The sequence below is a fragment of the Ruditapes philippinarum genome, unplaced genomic scaffold (assembly GCF_026571515.1).
Source record: "Ruditapes philippinarum isolate M1 unplaced genomic scaffold, ASM2657151v2 ctg3445_1_1_1_1, whole genome shotgun sequence".
Taxonomy (NCBI): domain Eukaryota; kingdom Metazoa; phylum Mollusca; class Bivalvia; order Venerida; family Veneridae; genus Ruditapes; species Ruditapes philippinarum.
This window is the reverse complement of record NW_026866545.1, coordinates 139,331-165,565: the sequence shown is the minus strand read 5'-3', so window position 1 is coordinate 165,565 and position 26,235 is coordinate 139,331. Positions and strand designations below refer to the sequence as shown.

General features: G+C 32.7%; 1 protein-coding gene across 4 annotated transcripts in view; it reads left to right on the top strand.

Moving 5' to 3' along the window:
* The first annotated feature begins 1,368 nt into the window (after nt 1–1,368).
* LOC132732836 (serine/threonine-protein kinase LATS2-like) overlaps nt 1,369–26,235 on the top strand; it is a 44,868-nt gene continuing 20,001 nt past the window's right edge. Inside the window, exons 1-4 of one of the 4 annotated variants that reach the window (XM_060719356.1) lie at nt 1,369–1,444; nt 2,504–3,203; nt 15,323–15,428; nt 19,153–21,651. In XM_060719356.1, coding sequence (XP_060575339.1) covers nt 2,799–3,203; nt 15,323–15,428; nt 19,153–21,651 — 3,010 coding nt within the window. In that variant the 5' untranslated portion in view covers nt 1,369–1,444; nt 2,504–2,798. Of the gene's footprint in view, nt 1,632–2,503; nt 3,204–15,286; nt 15,429–15,468; nt 15,935–19,152; nt 21,652–26,235 lie in introns of those variants that run through there. The other 3 variants (XM_060719355.1, XM_060719357.1, XM_060719358.1) reach the window with 3 other exon arrangements.

Here is a 26,235-nt window from a genome sequence, read left to right as displayed (position 1 = left end):
GATAAGTTTGTGGCTTTTCTGTTTTTAAAAACAATGATTTGAAATTATTTATCAGATAACTGTCTCCATTTAAATAAGGGAGAATACTCTTTTGCGCTTATATTGCTGGTGAATTATTTGCCCACACAGGGTCAGACGATGCGAAATTGTAAATGTCGCCTGGAATAAAATAATGAACGTCCCCATAGAAGATAAAATATAAAATTTGCAACTTTCGTTCCCTTCAACTATCCGATTTTCTAAAAGCTGCATGCCTCCAGATAAGCCAAAATATTTCAAGAAAATCAACTTGAGAAAAGTGTTCTAAGATATTAATAAAAATAAAAATATTAAAATAATGCTCTAAGTGTTATGTGCGATTATTGACTTATTTTGCAGAATTTATCACTATATTTCTACTGCGTGACTAACGTGGTAAGACCTATTTTGTATATTTTGACCTTTTTTGGCAATATATATGAATTGTAAGTGTTTGCAATGTGTTAATCTCTTAACAATATTTTATTTTTAAATACATTGAATCTGGAGGCATGCTACTACATTAAAAGTTATAATTTAAAAACAAAATCGAAATGCAATGTTATTAATTATGTAACACAATCGATAATTTTCCATATTTAAGGATATCGGCGCTAGAGCTTATTATTATATAATTAAAAAAAGTTCATTCAAAACTAAAATAAATCGTATTAGCATCACATGAAAGTGATAAATGACGATGCGATAATGCATTTTTTGGCATTTTCCATCACTATCAGATGATGGTATGATTTATAGTATGATACTATAATTAATGATCGACATATTTTCAGGGCCTGTAGTCTATATACATTCCCGCCTTAACCGCGCGTGTGATTTAATTAAATCTTATCTACTACATACTTTATCCATCCAACTGTAATTACTTTTACCTTCGTAAAATTGCTATCAATATTTATCAACGTTATTTCATTTACTTTATCCGAAAAGTTTATGTTTTATGTAGGGATATTTCCCTTGTTAGCAAGAAAGTCCAGTTTGATTGAAAATTAATTGACCACGTGTTTGCAATACACTATTGTTTATCACGTGACCACTTTGGAATGTCAACAATGTAGCCCGATGGGCGTAACATATGTCAATCAAAAGGATAACCTGGCATCCAAAGGACTAAACCATTATTGTAAGGGCGAAGTTGTAATGTTGTGATATGCTGATTTTTTCGCATGGTTGTCAGTAATTTGTTTGTTTTACCTATTAAATAACATTTTGTAAATTGTATATATTTTAGTATTTTTAATGGTCAATGTTTCATAATAAACACAAAATGTTAAACATTCCATTCTCGGATTACACAATTTAGACCTGACACCCCCGTACTTTTAAATCGTAATGTAAAGTACCCGGTTGTGTTGTGTACGTTTTTTGCCAGTGTATGTAAGAGCAGGTTTATTCAGAATTTTCGGTATGTTTATGAGGATTTACAGATCATTTTCTTGGATTTAAGTTTCGGATTAACATGCGAGTCTTATTTGAAATTTCGTCCGTTAATTTAGCAACCAGTGGTTTACGTGTGCTGTAACGCATGAAAAGTAGATCACCGAAAAACAACATGGCGGATTCGGATAATACCGTTCAACATTGAGGAATAAGTTACTGCTGTATTAATGTATTAATTGTGAATGAAATATGTTCTTTTAGCCTCTACATATATTTCCATTTGTATTTATTATAATAATGGTTTTGATCCATAACTTCCTGACGAGAATTTAGCCACCAAAATCTGTACTTCGGGTCACAATAGCCTAGACAGGTGCCCGCAATTACTATACCTGTATGTACTAATTGGAATGTTTCACAAAGAATATGACTCCCTTTACTTAAATCATTTGTCCACATTTCTATATTTCACTTTTTGGTTCGGTGAATAATGTTTAAGTTGTCAAACTGAAGAATTTTCGCTTGTATATAACCGTTTATAGATTATTTGATGACACTGAACAAAAGTATGAATCAAATTCAAAGCAATATACTGCCAGTTTTTATGATACAAATATTTAAGTAAAACAAAAAAACCCATGCATAGCATAGAAGTTGAAATATTTGGACATGTGTAAAATTTAAATTTGCGACTACCTGTTGCAGAAAACATATCTTAATCTAAAACGTTATGAATCATATTTAATGGAAACTATTTGTTACATAATTCTAAGAATCACAATTATAGTACACATGAAGTTAATGCATGTACACAAGGGTTCTATATAATTATGTTCTTCAATTTTTGGTTTTGTTTATCAATCAATAGCTTATTACTCATTAGACATATAATGTTATGTTTTTGTTTTAAATAACAATGAAGCATTACAGGTTGGAGCTGTATCTTTCTAGTATTTACAATACAAGCTTCTCGTTTCAGTTTAAAGAAGTTTAATATTTACATTTAAATTCATGTAATGCTGCAGTGGTGTAAATTTGTGAATGCATACAAATGAAAGTTTTGTATTTAATTTTATATTTGCAGAAAAAAAATTGGATACTGTAGTGAAAAAAATCCAAAATGTGTATGAGGCAGTCAGATCCAACATAAAGCACAGAATGGCTGAGCATCTATTGTCTTTCTTATTAAACAAGTGATATTTAAAACAAAAACAACAATATTAAATATTTTCATAAACATAGAGAAAATGTAGTGATATTATATACATATCTTGTGAAGAGCTACATATTTATATATATTTCATGTGTAATCTGGATTTAATTGTCTTAAGGCAAAATATATTCTATGAATATTGTGATTTTTCGGCCGACAATCACACATGATAAACGGACGAAAAAGGCAAGAGCCTCGTCGGCCTCTTGTCTTGCAAGATGAAAAGAGAGAAATCTTAAAGTCCTTACGTGACAGTCTGTCAAGAACTACAGGAACCGGGCAAAATAACAATAATGTAACAAAAGCTCGTGAATCACCGGATATTCATGGAATACAGACTCGGCATGACAGTGTTTCGTCTGGGAGTGCACCTGGATTGACAAAACCTAATACTACTGCTCAAACAAAGAAGCAAAATAGTTACAAAACAAAAGCTTTGAATGAGATTCGAGAAACATTGAAACCTTACAAAACTGATTCAGGGAATTCAAGTCTAGAGTCATCTCAGGATGGTTCTACTACAGAAATTAGCAAAGCCATGTTACAGCATCTGGCACCAGGAACTTCTGAGGTAATTAATAAAAGAAAGTAAAGAATTTTGATATGTCATATAACATTATAATGATCTTAGTATAGTTATCTTAACAACGTATGAAAGATTTAAGTCTTTATTGGCCACAGTATGATTGATGGTTGAATTCTGATACAGAAATATCCCTGTTACAGAACAAAGAACTTCAGCTTGGTCTTCAACATGCAAAATGTCACGTAGTTGAACACTTTTTGTATGTAAAGATCTTGCTTTTTAAATTGTCAGTAAATTTAGTTGCAGTTGTGGTGATCATTCAGACTCTCTCTGTCATTCCTTCAATGTTTATTTAGCCTGACCATGTGCCATTTACACTGACACACATTTTGTAGTGAAAAATTTAACCAATTCTATTTCATTTTAACTTAAAAAAATTTAAGGTGGTTAAAAAACATAAAATTTGAGCCATTATATTTACATACATGTACACGAAAGAAGAAAAAATGTTTGATATTATTGCAGGAGATTAATTATGCCTTATATTTGTAAACAAAGTTGATAAAATGTAAATTTCTTGAAACCTTGTTGGAAATTACTAGTTTAGTTTTTTGTTTGGTTAAGTTGGTTCGTCTATAAATGTCTGAGAGTTGTACTGATATTGCAGCACCTTTCTAACTCACTAGGGATCATTGAATTTTATGGATCTTGCACTAAAGAAGGAGATTTGTAAATAATTTTTATGGAATGTATATCCCGTTATCTGATATAGTATTATATTTTCAAACAGTTAATAGGTTTTTGCTAAAGGTGAATTGTAAGCATAGTCGGGCATGCTCTGTGGTTTTCCATGCTGCAATTTTGTGTGGTTAAATACTATATATATAAACTTGAGTATTTGTTGCTGCAGCGAATTCCACATTCCATTTATTATACTGTTGCCACACCTTCAATAATTCTATTTCTTTCTTTAATCTCTTATATAATGTTCCAACTTCCAAGTGTTGTAAACCTTTCCCTGCTGTATTTACATTTCTTTGACCTAACAAATTCTGTATGTTGTAAGCTAGCTAAACATAGAGAGAGCCTAGCCATTCCTAATGTTACGGCATGCAGGCTTGCATGATTTTGTTGTGATGGCTTAGACTTGTCTCCATAGCTTCTAGAGCTTGATAGTTAAACATTGTTGTACTATATTTGTTATATAATGTACCTCCCCTAGCTGCCATTTTTAGGGTCATTCCCAATATAATATATAAATGCCCAAGATAAGATAGAAATTTCATAATTAAAACAAATAAAAATCTTTTACATAGTGATGCTTTAATAATTTTTTCTTTCTTTTTAAGTGTTACATAATAATATGCGCATATTAAAACAGTTCTTATTTTGGGTATGTGATAAGTAGAATATTGCATTTGTGTAGCTTCGTTACTAAATTAACATCCATTGTTGTTGTATTTTGTTCTGCAACATTTCATTGGTCCATAAATACACTGGCGCCCTGATACAATGCTCATTTTAAGGTCCTAGGTCTCAACCTACGATATAGGCAGGGTTCTGATATATAATGCTCATGATTTGAAAATTTGTAGAAAAGTTTTTGTTTTCTAGGTCATTCATGAAAATGATATCACCTGGCTACACTAATATATTATAGGAGACTTTTTATCATATGATTCTGAAATCAGCTGATTAAATTGTGATTCTGTTTTTCTGATGAGGTTACACTGAATTTGTGAATGAAGCATATTGGTTACCTCATGAAAAGTTGTTGAATCGCATATTACCTACATATACTTCCTTTGAGACTTAGAATGACACAAGTCTTGTAAATGTATACGGAAAAAAAACAATGCATTATTGCACTAGTTAATATAAGATATAACAGAAAAGTTGTCTAATAAGTTAGCCAAGTTGTCATTTTCAAGATTGATCTAGGAAATTTTTTTGTGAAAAGATTTAGTTATAAAGTACATGTATGGTGTCTTGATTAGCAGCTGTTGGTGCTAACTCATTTCCTTTCAGTTTGATTTGCTGAAAAGTAACTATGTCCCATTTCTGGCAACCCTGTTACAACATGCTTAAATTGAACAATTCTGCGTCACTTTTGCACACTTCTTCGTGTTACTTTCACATTCCTGATGCGTTCCAGTATATAAATGGTGAATATTAAACATACTTCTATAGTAATTTTCTGTGCAGATAAAAATGATTGCTCTAGGGTAGCGTCTACTGATATTTAACAATATTCTTATTATGTACCTGGGGGTATTGTTTCACAAATAGTGTACTGAATACACCTGTCTTTATGAAAGGTGTGTAATTTACCCAATTTAACAATTAGGCCTTTTATGGCATGGGTAAACTGTTTAGTGAAATCTCTAGGAAGGGCATGTTTTCAATTTGGTTTGCTCTTCGAATTATGATATCATCTTTATTGTTGGTCATTTAAAAAAATCTATCTAGGGGATATAAAATTAAATAATTTAATAATTTAAATAAACTATTCAATTTTTATCTGTTCAATGTCTTCTTGGCCCTCACACATCAATCAATGCTTGTGATTTCTAACATAGTCTTTTTACAATATGAAACGTGTGAAATATAAGCGCTTCCTTGCACACTGTGAATAAAAGGTCACTTCTTGTATCAGGTATGTTTTAATGTATGGTGTAGACACATTTAACTTAACTTTTACTGTTAATGAAAACAATATCTCTAAAATGTTATGATGGTGTGGAACATTGCTGTATTTATAAGGCTTCAATGCGGCCCCTTCAAAGTCATTATATGTCAGAGTCTTCAAAATTTTTGTATAAAAACTTTGAGGGGCGTCTGTGGTTGTGTTTCAAGGTCCTTGACTTTAAACCGCTTCCCCGCTCATGACTGTGGGTTCAAATCTGGCCAGGGACTTTGGATTCTTTAATGTGCAGAAAATGTCCAGCTAGCTTACGGAATGCAAGTTGTTAATGTATTCAGCAGACTTCCCGAAATACGTCGGTCCGACGGACATGTCCGATAAATTTTGATCAGGTCCGACGAGTTTTAACTCCGGATCGGTCCGACTGTCCGGCTTTTATCCAAGCCGCATGTATACAAAATGGCATCGCTAAAGGTGACAAACCTTGGAAAAATTAAAAATCTACGTCAGAGGAACAGGCAGAACAGCAGTAAAAGGATAAAAATAATAGACCTGAGACAAAATTTAATGAAAAATAGAAGCAAGACAGTGAATCGTTGGTGTATGATAGGGAGGAGATGAAAATGCGCTGTAAGGAATGTGCCGATTTTTACGGCGAAAAAATTAGAAACAAAAAGTGTCTTAGAAATACAAACACAAGTTATTCTTTGATTTTGATCAATTTTATTTGGTCCGACAGATTTCGTTTCGGTCCGACAGATTTTCATGGTTTGTCAGACCGAATGTCTGACAGTTTTTTTCAACTTTCGGGAAGTCTGTATTCAGGTACCCGTTCATGCCTAAAATAATGCATAGAGGGGCTCCTTCCACCAGTAAAGCTGGAAAGTACCCATATGTAAACCCCTTCAAGAAAAAAAAAAGAACTACCGGGTATTAAAAAAGTTCAAATAGGAGCGAATCCTTAAAGGTGAGAGATGGCCTGGTTGTTAAAATGGATTGTGACATTCAAGCCACAGGCACGAGTATCGGACTGGGAAGAAAAAATATGACCAGATTGATAAAATAACCTGTGTTCATCTTAAAAGTGTCAAAAACCAAAAAAAATGTAAATAATGACCCCCTTTAAAAATATACTATAAGTTACATGGTCTTTCAATCGCTTTCTACGGCATTAGGCATCATTGTGTGAAACGTTGCGGTTTCGTTGCTATTGGCCAATCAGAAGACTCGTTACAAAATATCGAAACAGCTGATTGACAATGGCATAGAAAGGAATCTAAAGGCCGTGGAAAGGTTTGAAATTCGAATTTCGCATGTGTCAGATGCTACTGACGGTTGTGAGTGGTCCAACTTAATGTATTTATTAATATTATTTAGTAAATTCAAGTGATTTTGACCCATACTCAGCTGACAAACATGTATTAGTCTATGTTGACGTACCGAATCGTTGTGCCGCAATTTTGTCTACCAAGGATTTTTAGCACAAATTCTCTCGTTTCCTGATAGATATTTCATGAACGGGAAGGGCTAAAGACTTGGGGTCGGTCTCATTTGGAAGCTTAATACAAACGTTAATAGTGATAAAAAAAATTTTAATTGTGTGGCCAATTGTTTTCACAACGGCCCGGAAAATGAATACCGTGCTCGTAGGCTCGAATCTTGAGTTTCCGGCCTTCTCTTAACTTATTGTATATTTTTAAAGGGGTTCATTATTTACTCTTTTTTTTTTTTTTTTTTGACACTTTTAAGATGAACACAGGTTATTTTATCAATCTGGTCATATTTTTTCTTCCCAGGTCCGATACTCGTGCCTGTGGTCTGAGACTGTACTTAAAATGGTGACTTTTTATTCCAGCAGTGTAAGGGGTTTTTGTATTTTTGTTTACAGTAAGCAATGAACATCCCCTTTCCTTTACTTGAAAATTACACAGTCATCATAATTTATTTTCCTCTGTAGAATGTTTATCTTAGTATAAAACAAATGTTTGTTGTTGTTCTTTTTTTAATTATTCTGTGTTTTGTTTGTGAAATTTTGTAGGTAAAATAAAAAATGTATAAACAAGACTTAGTGATTTAGGATTGTCGGTAAGGAATTTTCTCCTTGTTTTGGTTTTATAGTAAAATGAAAAACAGATTGGTTAGAAGTTTTTTGAAAATATAGAATTTCCATCAAAATATTCAGAGATATGAAACCACATGCAAACACCATGCCTACCTACGCCTACATAGCGCTTCAGGTACTTCATACCATCACTATATGATTGTTATTAGTATATATAACATTGGCTTACCTGTACCATACAGTCAAATGTTTGCTGTATTTGTCCTGGTAGGACATGATACTGTAAGCACAACAGCGATATGTTTCACATCATTATAGGACAGATTCCACAAGCAATCCGCAGATTCTTTCCCAGACTCTTGTGTCAGATACTTGCCAAACTGTTCGTCTATTCTGCATTGTTGCTTCTTATTTTTTATACTCGTAGAAATTCCACTGTAAGGGTGTGTCATGCAGTGCATTTTTTGCCATCATATTGGCATGTTGCTAATTCTGTTATGCATTGTAGGATTGAACAAATTGTAGATTGGTTCTGCAAGAAATTCCATTGGTATAACCACTAAATAGCCAATTAAACAGCCAAGTATAAATTGTCTGTGGTCTATAATAATTAATGTTCTTGGTTCAATGCACTTTGCCAGTTTTATAAAAAGAAAACTAAGAATGAAATTATCTAATGCAATAGAACTTACAATATATTAAGAGTCTTGCATGAGCATGTATTTTGATGAAATTTTCATGTAAAGTCTTTAGATGGTTACTTTCTTACAGAAAAAGAAAAGAATTACACATCTGTTTTCATGTTGTGTTTTTTAATTCATCTGAAGAAATTCTATAAAGCTCCCAAGACAGACTGATGATTGTTTTAAAACAATATCTTGAACTTAATAGAATTTAATTTCATGTGGCATCTCATTTGAGATTTTGTATATCTAACACTCCTGATGGTCTAAATGTCTTTAGATAAACTCTTGTATGATAATAAAAAAAAACATATTGCAAATCTTATAATTTATAATATGAAAGTCTATTTTTACCGGAATTCTTTGTGATGTGAAGTAGGAATATTGAAATGGTATGCTGTTTCCTGAAGCTATGATCATTTTATGCTGGAATGTGCCAGATTCCTAGAAATTAATGTAGCGTACAGTTTCAAGACTTATTGAAAGCCTGATGTTATATTTTGATGGGTATTACAATCATTAAAATGCCTCATTAAATGTAGTTCCTCAAATGTTTCAAAGTAAGAGGGGCAGGTGCCCTAGCTTTCAGGAATTTACGTCCTGAAAAACTAACTGCTTCTTTATACTAGAATTCTGATTATTATTGTGTATTTAATTTATGTATTCTGTTTCATAATTCTGTAGTCGTGATTTGAATTGTAACAGATACAATAGTGAACATTTTTTAGAAGACTTAAGTAACAAAGATTTTATAATCGCTTTAGATATGATACGGATAGCGGGTATGAGATTTTTATCACGGCCTTTATAATGTGTAATATCAAATCAAGCCACATTTAGTTGTGCCATTATGTTTATATGCGGTCCTTTGTGTTACAGGTCTCCGTAAGATTTTGCGGAATGTATACGCAGGACTGTGTCAAATTCTTTAACGTGATCAAAAATCTATACAACAAATGATAATTTGATTCTGCTTGACTCGAGGTCACAAATTATTATCAGAGCATCTAAGCTAAAATAGTCTGGCTTTCTTTTTTAAAACCAGAGGCACAAAAAAATTTGACTGAAGTTGTTAAAACCGTAATTGTGCTGGTAGAGTGAACCTAGATAAAATGATCACAAAAAGATCTTTATCAAATGCAAGGATCAGTGGTTTACAAAGGATGACATTTTTATTCCTCATTAAAATCCACAGAAAATTGTATAAATGTTAAGTTTAGAGAAAAGATTGCATGGATTGTATAATTTAAGTATCAAGTACCATATGATGATGTTATATGCTGTAATCATCCAATTGCTATAGAAAGAAATTTTATGTTGAATAAAGCAAAAAATAAACTCAGAATAGATGAGGTTACAATATTATGATATATCATGTGGCAATAGTAATAATTTATCATAACAGCTGGTTACTGTTAAATCATTAATTGATGTTGGGAAATCATTTTATTTGGCTTTATTACATGTATTTCTATACTGGCCTGTATTTCGTGGATAAAACATGTGGATAAAACATCGTTGGTGCTCTAGATTTCAAACACCACATTTGTGGTTAAAGGTACTCCACTGATGTCCAGAAACCTTAAAAACATAGAATTTCATTTTCTTACATAGATCAGCATTGCATTGAAGACAAAAAGATATACAAAAGATAATTAAGAATATACTGAGAAATAAATTGAAAATCTTACTTTTGTGCCACTGACTTAGCCTGAGTTTAGGTCTTTACTTGCAATTAGAATAATTTTTTAGAAAAAAAAACACGAGTGAGTGAACTCTCAGAAATTTAATGCTCACAAGTTTTTGGTTTAGATCTATATCAAATTTAACATAAATGTGAAAAAATTATTTCCAGTCTCATTATGTCAAAAACCTCAGTGGAGTCCCTTTAACTGCTAAAATAGACATCCAGGTATTGGTATATTCAGATTAAACTCTGGTCTCAGCACCACTGTAAAACCTCCTTATAATTGTACTGTTTTTCTGAGATAATGTACTCAATTTATTTGGTTAAAAAATATGGGTTCTGTAAAATGAACTTTTTTATAAATTAGGGAAGTCATGCAAATATTTTTGATATTAGTCAAGAATAAATTTGGCAACTTTATATGATGTAGTCTACTGAATGAACAAAATGAGAAATGTAAATTGGCCATTAGAATTATAAAGGGATATGTTGCCAAATAAATATTGCCAAATAATTACATTTCTTGAATATTCATATAATCTCTTACATTGTGTGACTAATTGTAAGGTATATTAAAAAGTATATATGTAGAGGAATTTTAAAGTATTAATAGTTTGTCAGAAGGTACAAACAAACATATTCTTTATTAATGTTCAACCTTTCAACATTTAAATTTAAGTATTTGAGTAATACTATTACATAGCGGAATATATATAAATATTAAACATACAAGTAAGATAACCTACTGTATAGATAAGTATTTCATAAGATACTATTTATAGCAGTTTAGATTTACATTTTTCTTCAGTAATATATAAATTATGATGTAGGTATGTCTGTAAGTTGAATAATGTATTCAAAACATAATTATGTAAATAGCACACCGCAAAATATGACATGAATGATTTTGATGAATCACAAGAGCTATGTCCATCAGTGTAAGGTCAAGGTCATGAGATGTCAGGGAGTCAGGGTAATACAGAGTGGTAAATTTCATGAATCTATTAAAACAGTAAAATTTTAAGTGTTACAGAACATGACTTAATTAAGAAATTGCAATCCTTTTGGTGATAATTACCGTAACGTTTGGAAAAAGTAACTATATTATAGGTTTATAGTGTTTATTTGTTAGAATTTACAAAATTAAATTTGTCAAGAGCAACACAGTTCAGCTTGCAGCCCATACTGTGCTTAAAAAGCTCAATGTAAATATATTTTATACATAATTTAAAGTGTTTAAATATATTAAGATAAGATAATTTTGCAGGCTTACTCACACATCTAGCATGTCTAGAGGCATACATCTCGGTATAATACTTGAAATATATTGCTGTTTTAATAAACTTGAAATACTTGATGAAAATGTCCATATGTTCTGACAGAAAATGATTTTCTGCCATCTGCTGACAGGCTAATTAGAATAATAATGTATTTTTCAAGGTGTTGCTGAGATATGATAATGTTGATCATTAATATTGTTTTTACTGATTTACAGATTTCAAGTCTCTCATAAAACTCGTATGAACAGATTTTAGTAAGAAATGAAAATACTGTAAAACATTTTCACAATAATATTATGTCAGTAAACATAATTTATAATAACGAAGAAACCTGCTGTGAAAATACGCGGCACATGATGTATTCTGCATAATAGAGTCATGTGAAACGTGCAAAGCTTTTCATGATTTACGTCGGTATGATGTCATTCAGTTGCGGAATTGATAAACAAATTATGCAGTCTTGTTAAATCTTTTCACTAAACTTACTTGAGTTTCTTAAAACCTTTCTATGTTTAACATTATTTTTATAAGCTTCTAACATACACTGATGATTCATTGTAACATGTACACCTGCCTCATAATCACCTAGGTGCTTGACACAACTTCATTTATTTGAGTGATGCCCACTCAACTGAAAAAGGTTTGTATTTTGCCCGTCAGGTTTACACTGGGACTTGTCATCATCTAGGACAAGCTTTCATTTCTGCATGTATTTATACATGATTTATTACTCCATTGATGAGTTAAATCAGAATTAATGTCCCTGTATCTGGAGTCCTTGGACTGCCAAGCATTTTAATGATCCGGCTCTTGTTATCAGTAAATGTGTAATATGTCAGGTTTAAGGTAGCTCCGCAATGTTTGTTTTTTTACAAATGATGTTTACTTTTTGGCAGCCATCTTAGGTCGTATGTTACATTCCTTGTTAAGCGAAAACTTGGATTTAACTTTTGTGAAATTGTGAGTAGATTTTTATACTTTTTATGGCAGTATTTGATAACTTTTTGATGGGATTAGAAAAGATTTTGCATACCAAGGTCCTTGATTGTATCAGGTATTGTGATAATATGCTAATTTCCAAATAATATCGTCATTTATCATTTCAAACCTTTTTTTCATGGATTATAACTTCCATATTTATGACATGTTATTTGTTCATGTACAGTATAAGTTGTAAGAAATTGAAATCATTATTATTTTCAATCTTTATTACATCAACATAGTTTGTATCAGACATATAACAAGAAGTTGAGAGTCTGGCAACCGTGGTATTTTACCACTCTGCATCATTGTGATTAGTTCAGTGTGTAGGTAATCCTTGTTACTATATTTGGAGTCCCAAAAATACCTTGTTGTTTACCTGTAGATTAATTGTTTTAACACTTTAATACCAAGCGAAATATCTTAAATATAAGTCCACTTCTCAATCTCAACAACCAGTCATCATATTTTCAAAACAGTACTGACTGAATAGTGCAGACCATCATATCAGACGGCACAGATTTGCCAGCTGGTCTACTAGTTTGATCAGACGGGCGATCTTGGTCTGCACTCACAGATCGCATTGCCATCAATAGGCTTATTAAGGTTCAACGTTAAGAATACATTGTTCTGTACAATAAGTGACACATTATTAATATTCATGTAGGATGTCTATTGTGAGATTTTATAAACTTGACTTATTGTTCATATAAAAATATATACGGTATTTGAAAAATAATTCTATTAAATTCATTCTTTTTCTTGACTTTCTAGTTTCTACTCGTTTGTGATTATATAGTATAGAGTAAAATAATTGAAAACTGAACAAATGAAACTTGATGCCCAGCACCATGTTCCCAGAATGGCCACATGAAACAGTTACTAATTTACTGAAAAATCAGTGAACTTAACAGGTGTTTCATTAAAAAATATTCAAAATCATGACCTCAAATATTTTCATTTTGAGAAAAAATTCTCAAAAGTTTAAGCTTAAAAAGAAAGAGAATGATATTGTCACAAGCAAAATGCATTTATTTTTCAAAAGACAAGTTGATGAGCAGATATTTTTAAAGTTTATTTGATCTTATTCATTACCTATCATCGAATATCTAAGATTCTTTTGTGTATTACACAGATTTTAATTTGCCAGCTCAAATTGTGTGTAAAGATATTGTATCTAAATAACCCGCTGTTATTTCTGGTATTGTACATGCTATATTTTCAATTGTAGAAAATAATCTTAAAATTCTGAACCTGACTTTCAATGACAATTTGTAATGTCAGTTGACAATTGCCAGATTAATTGGCGTGTTCTTATTACCCGATAATGGTTTCGATTATCTCCCAACGTGGCTCCAAATATGGGAGAAATCATTATTTGACACATTCTTGAAGCCCTCTAGGGTATGATGTCCTACTGTTGATGAGTTGTCGAGTTCAATAAGCTATTGATCACCCAAGTCATTATTCTCAAATAATACAGCTGTTTTAGCCCTCTTCAAGTGTGAGTAGAGCAATATTGTACCAACAAATGCTTGTTCAAGGAGCTATTGAAACTTGGGGAATAGATTGGTTAATGTATTGAATGGGGAATGCAGTATGCATTTACTTTGTTTACTCACTCATCAATAATTTCACTGCTAACAACTTGTTGGAATGTTTTATAATCCGTGTTTAAACAAAGAAAAGTTAACAGTGTTAGCCTGAGTAATTTCTCTTCATTATGATGATTTGTTTTAACTGGATCTTGTCAACTTCTGTATAACTCTCATTGTTTGACCATGAAAACAATAGCTGTTGAACTTTCTTTATGTGTACATTTTGCCAGTTTATAATGGAGACAGTCATGACAATGGCCTTTCATGAGTTGTCAAGTATTGTTACAGTTACCTTTAGGTTAAATGATTAAGGACACTGTGATTCTGTGATTAATAAAAGTTGATTAAGTAAAATGATTTAAAACAAGGAAAGCAGATTTTTTTCCGGAGGTTGACAAGATTAAAGGTCAAGGTTAAATGAATACCTGTCAATATCTAGGTTAGAATGAAAGTAAATTTGTTAATGACAGAGCAAGGATATCACAAGATGGACAAGCTTGGCTTGGACCCTTTATGCCATTTAATTTTTTTGCCTCTCTAAAAAAACTTTGAAATTTATTTAAAAAATAAATATTGTTTTGTTAATGATTATTGAAACCAGACTGGGAAGTCTTTGGCTGAGTGGTTATGGTTGTTGACTTCAAACCACTTGCCCTCACTGCTGAAGGGCAAAAGCCCTGACTTTGGTTTCTTTCATGTGAGGAAGGAAGCTATCCATGCAGCTTGCTTACAGAATGTAATTGGTTCTACCCAGGTACCGGCTAATACTAGAAATAATGCACGGAGGGGCATCTGAGGTCTTCCTCCACCAATACAGTTGGAAAGTCACCTTATAACCTTGTCTAAGTTGGTGCGATGTAAAACCCAAACAAAACAAAAAATTGAAACCAGAATAATAATACATGTGCTGAAGATGTATATTCCTACACATAAACTGCAATGAATGAGCTAGTTGATTTAATATAGAATATGATTTATGAATAAAGTATGTGGGAAGCACATATATTATCATCAAGGTTTATCTCATTAACACAAGTTGCTTCTTGTCGGATTTCACGAACATGAATGAAAGTGTTTACTGTATATCTCCTGTAAGCAAGTTAAATATTTAAATTCCTACATTTGTATTCAAGGTTCCATTCATTACCAGGTGTGAACCTCTTAATCTTTCTATGTTTTTTATGTAAATTGTAATGTATGCTCTCACAATGGACGTTTGTATTTTACAGGAAAAAGCACGAGCCCTGGTGATATCTGGCGGCAAAGAATTGGAGACACCAATAGACACAATTCACAGGCTGCAACTTGACGGCAAAAATGGCATATCTAAAACGGGTAGGTATTTAAATTGGGTGGGTATTTCTCTAAATTTGATTAACGTTAGATAAGTGGGTAACTGGTAGGTTATAATGAGATGATTGAAATACAAATATCTTGTATTGATCATGTGTGAAGATGAATCACTTTCTTTCAATAAATTTAATACGAGTGTTAAAGACGACACTGTTTAAATACAGTACTTGTCGCCTTATTACTCAACATGCATGTAATGTGCATTGAATAGGAAAAAGTCTAACGACTCCCGCTGTATATTTGTGTTCACTGTATGGAACACTGCTGACCAATAGTTGAATAATTTTATGGTATTTGTTTTATTTCAGTTAGATCAGAAATTGAATTCATTAGCAAGAGAGCATGTTCTAAGATAACTTCCTTCATGATTATATTTTTGTTTGTTTGAAGTTTTATAAACTTTAAAGTAAAGCTCAGTATGGTAAATGATGCATTTTCAAATAAAGTGGGGCTAGGAGTTCGTAAGAAAGGAATACGCTTGTCAAAGGGTAAGATTTTATTCATGAAGTAAGTCTGATATAGTTTTTGTGCAATTGATAAGAAAGTTTGTAGATCTAGTGTTACAAACAAGAGCGTTTTAGTTCCATTTTACCAAGTTTTAAAAAACACACTTTTCTTTGAAGATTAGAATTTATAATAAGAATTTCTGTTAGAATTACAAGACTTGTTTAGGGTAATAATTATGGTTCAAATGTAAAGATTAAAAGTTAGTTTGTTTCCTAGGTATATCAATACTGTCGGTTTGTATGTGGCTAATGTGATCATGGTTCACCCTTTGTCCATCATCTGTCATTTCCTTTACTTCACTCCTTGGCCAATACAGGGATTGCTCAAATGAAACAAGATTGCTACCAGAGCTAAAAATAGAAAGAAAAAAACTGTTGAGTAATATCTCTTCCATAAGCATACTGCAGATTTTTATGAAACTCTACAGGTATGATCATGGTCCTTTATGAAAGTATGTAAAATTGTTTCAGTCTATTGAACATGCATTGGCCCCCAGAGTTAAAGATAATCTGTAAAAGACATCCCCTCAAATGGTGTTTAGATATAGAATGATAGAGTCTTCAATTGATAAAACCTTTCAAACTGCTAAACAATATGGTGACCATAGCTAAAATTAGACAACTGAACAAATTAATGCACCGGGTAAATTTTTAGTAAAATCTCAAGGAATTATCCTTTGGTACACAATATAGTACTTTACAAAAATTGCTAAAATACTTACAGTCTGCAATGGTATCTCCTCGTGCATTTGGTAGATTTAAATGAAAATTAATAGAAATGACAAAGAATGAAATCATGTCCATGTAAACCATTTAGGTGACCAATTATTGAGCCATTATGACTCTCTTGACTTAAACAATTAAGGTATATATGAATAAAAAGCTGTCTAATCTTCAGTCAAACAGGTGTCTGTTATAAGTAGCATTTAAAAAAAAGCACTATTTTGTTTTATACTTAATAAATTACATTTATAAATTTATTGAATGCCTAGACAAGACAATTCTTCCAATTAATACTTTATGTTTGGTAATTTGACCTGATTATAATGACATTATATATACATGTATGTTTTTTAATTAAAATATCAAGAATTTTCAGTAATGTTATGTTGTTTTCCATGAAATTTAAAAAAAGTACAATGAATTGAATTATCTACCTTATCAGGTCAAGAAGGTACTGTTAAAATGTCATATTTGATATGATCATCACCGGCTTTATTTCACCAAATAAGCTTTAGAAAGTCTGATAATTTTAATGATAAAATTATTAATTTGTTTATATTGGCCGTAGAGCACTGCTTGCTTCATTTCTAATAATAACATAAGCCAGAAGTTGTGTCTCTGAGATAATAGTTTGCGGCTATCCCTGGTTATGTTTGTGGTCTGCATACTGGCAAGTTGAATGAAATAAAGGTGATTAAACTTTCCATGTTAAAATTCCTTACCCATGATGACAACAATGTTACAGTTATGTGTAGCCAGCAATAATTTAGATAATTTAAATAATTTTGTATTGTATCATCATGTAAAAATACCACTTGAAGGCAATTTCTGGTCAAGTGATCAGGTAGGGTGTGCCGCAGAGAAAATTTAACACAAATTAAAGGCATTTCAATTAGACTGTTGGTTAGAAGCTTTTTACACTCTGTGGTTAATTTGAACTTACTAAAATTGATAAAAGGCACTTCTTGTAGGTAAACAGTGGCCAGAATTTAGTCACCCACTTTAAAAAAGTTGAATGAAGTTAAGGTGGTCAAACTTTTAGTTTGAAACGGAATCTGTAGACACTGAAATTTGTAATGATTAGAATGTTAAGTCTTTAAGAATAAGAATGAAAGATAGAGATCTAGCACATTGCAGTCTAACCTTGCCAATAGAGGGATTCCAATTTAAACTAGACATTTCTATAATTTTGTTATGTGTACTCCATTTTAATTCTGTAAATGTAAAAAAAGCCTCTGAAAAAATAGAACATTAATTTTTGTTAAAATTGTGTATATAGTTTTATAAATAGTGTAAGTAATATGATTGAAGAATAGATATCTATCTATGTTGACCATCAGTTACCCCTGTCACATTTGTTATAGTAAATATGTCATTTAATATCACTGCAGTGAACATATTGAAATATTTACCATAATTTTCCTAATAATAAAACCATGCCAGTATCAAATGTATATATTACATGAAAACATGGTATGCATAGAATTGAATTATATGTTCAAACTGTCTATAATGCACCAAAATTATGACATCATTTTGATAAAGTTATGTTAAGGTTTGCTTAATACAATGTTACAATTAATGTGTATAAATAGCCTTAAAGAGTTAAGGAGGAAAAATAATATATTTATTGTAAGCATAGAATTGTTTAACAACTTTTTGAAAATAAATTCAGATTGGACAGAAAATAAAAAAAAAAACATTTGGAGGGTTTTACACCACTTTTCCATGCGGTAATTTGCAATTTTCTCATGTTTGTACTATATTTTGCAGAAACATTTTAAACATTTCATTATAACTGTGCAAAAATTAACTGTACAAAAAAGGTAAAACCAAAGTTTTCCTTCTTAATTTTAAACCCCAAAACAGTTTGAATCAAGGTATGTCATGGTTTTGAATATAGAGGTGTTTTATTAGAGATGATATGTATTTTGTACATATTTAGTGGCAAGGTGTACTTAAGGCAGATTGAAGTTAATCCTTGAACAAACAATTTGAGAACACTGAATTTGATAAAGATAAGATGTTAAAGTGATACCATTGTTCAAAAATATTTCGTCTTTGGTTATAGTTAGATGAAGCTTTTAGAAGTATTTTAATTGTAAAAATATTGGTTCAATTACAAGCACATTGTTAAATTGGAACATTTTTTACATGCATGAAGTTAAAGTAGGCGTTAATTTTAATAAGTTCAGATTTCAAAACTTTCCTACTGTACTTTTATGATTTATCAAGAATGAGATAATACCCTAGCTATAATTTACTAGGTTAAAAGCATATCAACCAGATTGATTAAGGACAGTCATGACATACTGTTGAATTGTTTCTATTTAAAGAGCAAACTTTAATATAAATTCTTGGCTTGTTTTCAAAAGACTACAAATACATTGTATCTAAAGCAAAAACAATAAAGAAAAAAAAGAAGACTTCACTCTAATTGGCATATGTTGTAAAATGGTTTTCTTGTATTCTTTCAGGTTTGAATATTCGACCTCGGCGGAAAAATAGCGTTGATACAGCAAGTCCAGGATCTGATAGTGCCAGTACTCGGTCAGAGAGTCCGGGTCTGTCTTCAGTACCTGGCTTTCCAAGAGGAATACCAGGTCCTCAATCTTCACGAAGTCAGACTCCAGTCACTGCATCACGTGTTCTTAGTCCAACAACTGTTCCAATCATGGTGAACGGAGCACAGACCCCTCCACCAGTTCCCCCACGATTGCCAATGGGTGTTTCTGCAGGCAACCTTCATGGCCAGTCATCTGCTAATGATGCAAGTTTTAACTCCACTCAAGGTGCATTAACACCTACAGTGTCTCAGTCAACACCAAACTACCAAGCAAGTAGTCAAAGTCAGAAAGTCCCAGTATTTTCTTCACCAGGATTTTCACCTTTTAATATGGAACATAGTAGAGGGAATGTTTCTAGTGCAGTAATACAGACTTCAACACCAAATATTCAACGTGTTGTAAGTTCCCCTGTTGTTCAACATCAACAACCTGTACAACAGTTGTCTCAAAATATTGTACAGGTCCGAGGAGGTCATCAGAATGTGACAATAAAATATCAGCCACGTCAGCCACCTCCTCCCTATAGCCATCAAGGTCAAAGTACTTCGCAGAAAGCACCCACTGTATTGATACGCCCGGCTGACCAGTCTCCACTGCAACGACAGAATTACCAGATTCAGGTGAGCTCACACTCGTTAGAACAGCATAGCTTGGAGAGTATGCAGATACAGCAGGGTCAAGGACAGCCAGCATGGGCTGCAGGGCAGCCACCAATCATTATGCAACAAGTTAACAGTCGTGAAGTAAAGAAACCAGTCTTACAGACTGCTACCACTCCTATTTCGCCACTGATGCAGCAGCATGGTCCAAAATATATTTCGTCAGTTGAAACTCATATAAATAGCTCTCCTGTACAGCAGCAACAGCATGTTCCTAAAGGGTTTCAGATTCAAATTACTGATGCAAATAATGGGCAATTGATATACAATGGAGTTGATAGAAGGACTCCGGAACAATATCAACATCAATTTCGAGGACATGGTGTTCATAAACCTGTGATACAAATACAGTTAAATCAACATCATCAACCGTATGCATACCCTTATACAAATATAGACCATAACATAATGATGCAGCAAGCTAATGATACCCCCATATCAACACCACGCTCAGGTTCACCTATGTCTATTTCTCGGAATACAAATCAATCACCAATGTCAATATCATCAAACCCTTCAACAAGCTCTGACATTCCAGATAGACCTCCTCCCCCCTACCCTGGTCCAGGCAGACCATTAAATCTCACAAATAACCTTGTACCTGGCAATCCGGTACCAATTGTTCAACCCATTCCTCAGAACCCTGTAACAATGGGATTTCCGCAGCCCCAGATAGTGCGGTCACAACCGGCAGCTATACAGCATGGAATGGCAACAAAACCACAAGGACATCCTCCTCCTCAGCAGATGCAGCAAGATCAGCCTCCGTTACCTCCTCGCATTCCAATTAACCAAAGTAAGCCACCTCCGCCACTGCCACCATCTGGCCAACAAGAAGAATCTCAACCCCCACTCCCACCGAAACCTCGAAAAACTATAGAAACTGAAGGTGCATCAAGTGAACAAAATGACAATGATACTGATGTTGAAACAATGTCTACAACGTCGGACATGAGTACATCAGATAACAAAAGAACTTGCACCTCTCCAATTCCGGAACGAAAACCGGATTCTGAGGAAAAAGAAATATTACGTAGAGACTCTTCGGTACGCAACTATTCTCCACAAGCTTATAAATTTTTCATGGAGCAGCACGTTGAAAACTTGCTGAAGAATTATTCACAGCGACAAACTAGAAAGCTACAGTTGGAGAAAGAAATGGCCAAAGCAAATCTTTCTGATCAAGCTCAGCTTCAGATGCGGAGAATGTTACAGCAGAAAGAATCAAACTATATCAGAATGAAACGTTCAAAAATGAACAAAGACATGTTTGAAAGAATAACAACGTTAGGTGTTGGTGCTTTTGGTGAAGTGCATTTGGTCCGTAAAAAAGACGTGATGCAGCTTTATGCAATGAAAACTTTACGGAAAATGGATGTATATAAACGTAACCAAGTGGCACACGTGAAAGCTGAGCGTGATATTCTTGCTGAAGCTGACAATGAATGGGTAGTGAAATTATACTATTCATTCCAAGATCGCGATAATTTATATTTTGTGATGGATTACATTCCAGGTGGGGATTTAATGGGATTACTGATCAAATTTGGAATTTTTGAAGAACCTCTTGCAAGATTTTACATTGCAGAGTTAGTGCTAGCTATAGAAAGTGTACATAAAATGGGGTTCATACATCGGGATATCAAACCTGATAATATTTTAATTGACAAAAGTGGACATATCAAACTTACAGACTTTGGATTGTGCACGGGCTTCCGATGGACCCATAATTCCAAGTATTATCAAAAAGGTAAGAGTTAATTGATCATTTAAAATATTTATAGTCTTACCTTATATTTATAGATCATGTTAATAACTGAATGAGATTGAGCAGCAAAATTTGATAAATTAGCAGCAGTGGCAGCAGAATCGGTATATTGTCCGCTAAAAGCTGTAACGGGCCAACTCCTATATAATACAATAGCAGTTAATTCATTACTACTTTGAAGGTGACAACCCCATTTTTACAAGCATACCAAAGTTGATTCTGTCAAGGTGGAACATGTAAAGATATAAACAACACAGTAACTGTTTGCTGAATACTCAGCATTTTTTAAGGCTGTCTAGATTCTGGGATATTTTAGAATAAAAAATTATTGCAGTTTGGCGTGAGCACAAATATTGATGTTATTTTAATAATGATAATTAGGATGAAGCAGACGCATGTTTTGAAGTGTTTTAGAAAGTGCAGAAAGGGTAAAAATTACATCACCTTGTTGCACAAAACAGTTGCAAATTGACATTATTCGCAAAAACTGTGACATCATTCCTAGCAACCTTCCAGTCTGTGTTTTCTACACATGGGAGATGTATTATAATATATACATGAATAAATTATACAGTATAATGTAGACTGAGAAAAGTTAAAAAGTTCAGAGTTGAAACTGTGAATTTTCATGTACAAAAACAGTTTCCGTGGTAATTATGCATTCCGCCAAATGTCTCGGCTCAGATTTATTATCTTCATTAAAATGAGAATAGATTGTTTAGGTAAGACATTATGTAGGTTTATATTGTGATGAATTATCATGCATGTCTTGAATTTTTACAGCCAGTATATCAGTTAATGGATGATGCAACCACGTGTTTTAATTGAAGGTTGAATTGTCCTAGAAAAACATGTTTGTAAGGTAGTCATCATTTACCTATAGAGGAAAATTTATTAGTTCATTTCGAATACCTTAAAAACCACACTTCAACATGTTGATTGCTTTTATTTCTAGATGGATGAGTTTTCATTTAAAAAAATGTTGTTCTTTTGGAAAGACATCCGGCAAAACTAACATTATGAAGTTATAAAACTAATCAACAGAACTTTGAATGTGATATATGAGTAAATTTCAAAATGACAAAAAATGTATTAAAACAGTGTGTTTATACAACTGAAATAAGGAAAAACATTTTGTGAATGGAGGAAATACATGGAACACAAAAGTTACGTTAATAATTCAAATTCAGTAACAAGATAGAATAGCATGATAAATCTGAGCCATTATTACATAGATGTCAGTCATAATTCAGTGTCAGCTCTTATATAGATGGTGCGGAAACCATCCTTAATCCTTATACACTGCTGAATAATATCTTAAATTGACTTGTCCATTTTTTAATCAGAACAAAATCATTTATTATTTTTAGTGAAACCTGTCAGACTGAATACCGTCTAGTACAGGCCATGTGTAGTAAAACCCAACCAAAATAAGAATCAAATGAAAAATGTGTCCGGCTGATCTTGGTCACATGTGTCCGGCTATCTTGGTCACATGTGTCCTGCTGAATTTGTTCACATGTCCAGTTGGTCTTGGTCACATGTGTCTGACTGATCATGGTCTTGTGTGTCTGGCTGGGCGTGGTCACATGTGTCAGGCTGATCTTGGTCACATGTGTCAGGCTGATCTTGGTCACATGTGTCCGGCTGATGTTGGTTACATGTGTCCAACTGATCTTGGTCAGTCATGTGTCCGACTGATGTTGGTCACATGTGTCCGACTGATGTTGGTCACATGTGTCCGACTGATCTTGGTCACATGTGTCCGGCTGATCTTGGTCACATGTGTCCGACTGATGTTGGTTACATGTGTCCAACTGATCTTGGTCACATGTGTCCGGCTGATCTTGTTCACATGTGTCCGGCTGATCTTGGTTTATCCAGAGGTAATCATGAAAGATCACTTCTCTTATCATTAAGGTTTCTTTACTTAGTAACTATTGGAAAAGGTAAAACTGCAAGGAAAAAAGAAAGTGTGGGATTGAGTTTTTGTTAGCAGTACAAAAATTATATTTCATAGTTTAATTTATTATTTATGAAATTATAATTTGAAGGATAATGATAGTCTCAAATTAGTGTGGTTACTGGCAGTGTCTGTTTAAAGCTACATTTTCATGTCAATGACATGTGACTGTTGACATGTTTTTATGAATTTGAGACTACACATTTTCACAAGGCCATTTTTTTTCAATGAAGTGAAACTATGTAAGAAATGTCAGTTAGGGAAATGCCAAGTTAAGTTGACACAATAATGTAGCAAGGGTAATGTTTGATGTGACAGGTGACAGGATGTTAGAAACATTGAATATGTTCATCTTACCCAGCTTCATTTGAATACTTAACTTGCCCACCCCCCCCCCCCCCCAAAAAAAAAAAAAAATATATATATATATATATTTATGTTTTCTTGAATGAATATGACAGGACAGGAAAAGGAGTATTTAAGTTAGTCTGTCATCCAGTATTTTTGTTTTAAGATTGAATAAGAAGCTTTATCAGTGTCCCCACAAAAGGCCGTGCCTTTGTTATATTCATATTTTTACCAAATTTATACAGAGAGTAAATTTTGCAAGTTTTTTTTTTTTAAACAACTGAGTAATTTTCATGTGTATTTAAGAGGAGTATGTTTCAGCAGTTTTGAAAAAGGTGAATGGAAAATTTGTTGAGAACTATCAGGTATTGAATCAGTTTGATGCATATCTTACATGCAGGTTTCTACCAAATTATCATCAGTGCAAGACAATCTGCTGAAATATTCGGAAATATTTCTTCTGTAATCTGTAACTTCACAGGAAACCACTGAGTCTTAGTGGTGTGATGTCTAGACTGTATTCAAGCAATGTTTAAGGTTGAATACTAGGGCATGATGTAGCCCAGTACATCTCTAAACTTCAGTACAGTTTAAGTTCAGTACAACTTTCCGCTTTCTACACCTTCATTTCTCTTCTCCTTTATTCAACTTTTCAAGTACATAATCTTGCCCATGTTTACTTTGTAAAGAAAAAACATGATTTCTCAATTTGCATAGAAAACAACATCTGGTATATTTTCTTTAACAATGCCTATATCTTGTATATATTTGAAACGTGAAGAGAAAATTCCCGTAGATAATACCTTTTCATTGCAGTTGCACATTGTGCAGGTTTGAAGTATTTAGAAAAATTACATTTCTTAGTGGCTAAGTATGTGGGAAAGTTTGTCTAATTTCCCAGAAAACAGGAACTACTAGAAACTTATATGCAGAAGTTATTCTTGATCTATATAAATGATTTACCTTTACATCTTGAACACTCAGAAATGGATATGTTTGCAGATGATGCTACAATAAGTGCAACAGGACGTTCCACTGAAACTTTAAATGTAAAACTTCAAAAAGACCTACACTCTATTCAAGAATGGTGCACTCACAGTGCTATGATACCTAATACAGACAAAACTAAAGCTATGTACATATCAGCCTCAAAAAAGACCCAACATTACATTTATGCATCAACAAGTACACCACTTCAATTATTTAACAATAATATTGAGTTCACTGAATCTGAAAAGCTTCTTGGAGTACAAGTTGACAATTGCCTAACGTGGAAACTTCAAGTAGAACAAACAATAAAGAAATGCAATAGTAATCTCTATCTTCTTTTAAGGTTAAAACAATATCTCAATTTACATGCCAGGAAACTTTTCTATAATGCCTATATATTACCTCATATAGACTATTGCTGTTCAATTTGGGGAAATTGCTCAAAAGAACTTCTTGAGAGAATACTAAAATTTCAAAAACGAGCAGCTCGCATTATCCTAGATAAAGCTGCAGATGCACCATCTGAACCTCTTTTCAAAGAATTAAGATGGATGAAATTTAATGACAGGGTTGAGTACAAAAAGGCAATCCTGATATACAAATCATTACATGAAGAAAACTCACCATGCTACATGAAAGAAAAATTTCATTTTATCTCAACTTTACATAACAGAAATCTTAGATCAACAAACAATCTTAATCTACATGTCCCTAAACCTAATCTTGAGTTTTACCGTAAATCACTTTCTTATTCTGGAACTAAAATCTGGAATAATATACCACTTTATGTACGTCAGTCTGAAAGTACTGAAAAATTCAAAAAAGCTTACATAAAGTGGAAGTACTCTGGTTAAACCAATACCATAGTATTATGTTTGTATAATTATGTTTACTGCAGTTTTCATTGTTAATGGTTAATATTTATGTTTAGTTTGTCATTGCATTTATAACTAGTTAATACCATGTTTTATAATATTACATTGTCTTTTGTATAATTATTTGATGTAAATATGTTGTAAAATATGTTGAGGTACATATGGAAGATCGTTTTGGCGAATATGTAGCCTCGTTAAATAAAGCCTTTATTATTATTATTATTATTATTATTATAATCATGAACAAAACAATCTTTATACTTCATGATAGTGGGTGAATATTGTAAATCAACAATATAGACTTATTCACCGAGGAGAGTTGTTATCACACTTGTGAAGCATTAACATTGCATTAAAAGTTGACTTTCTCACACAACAACCATTTTTAAA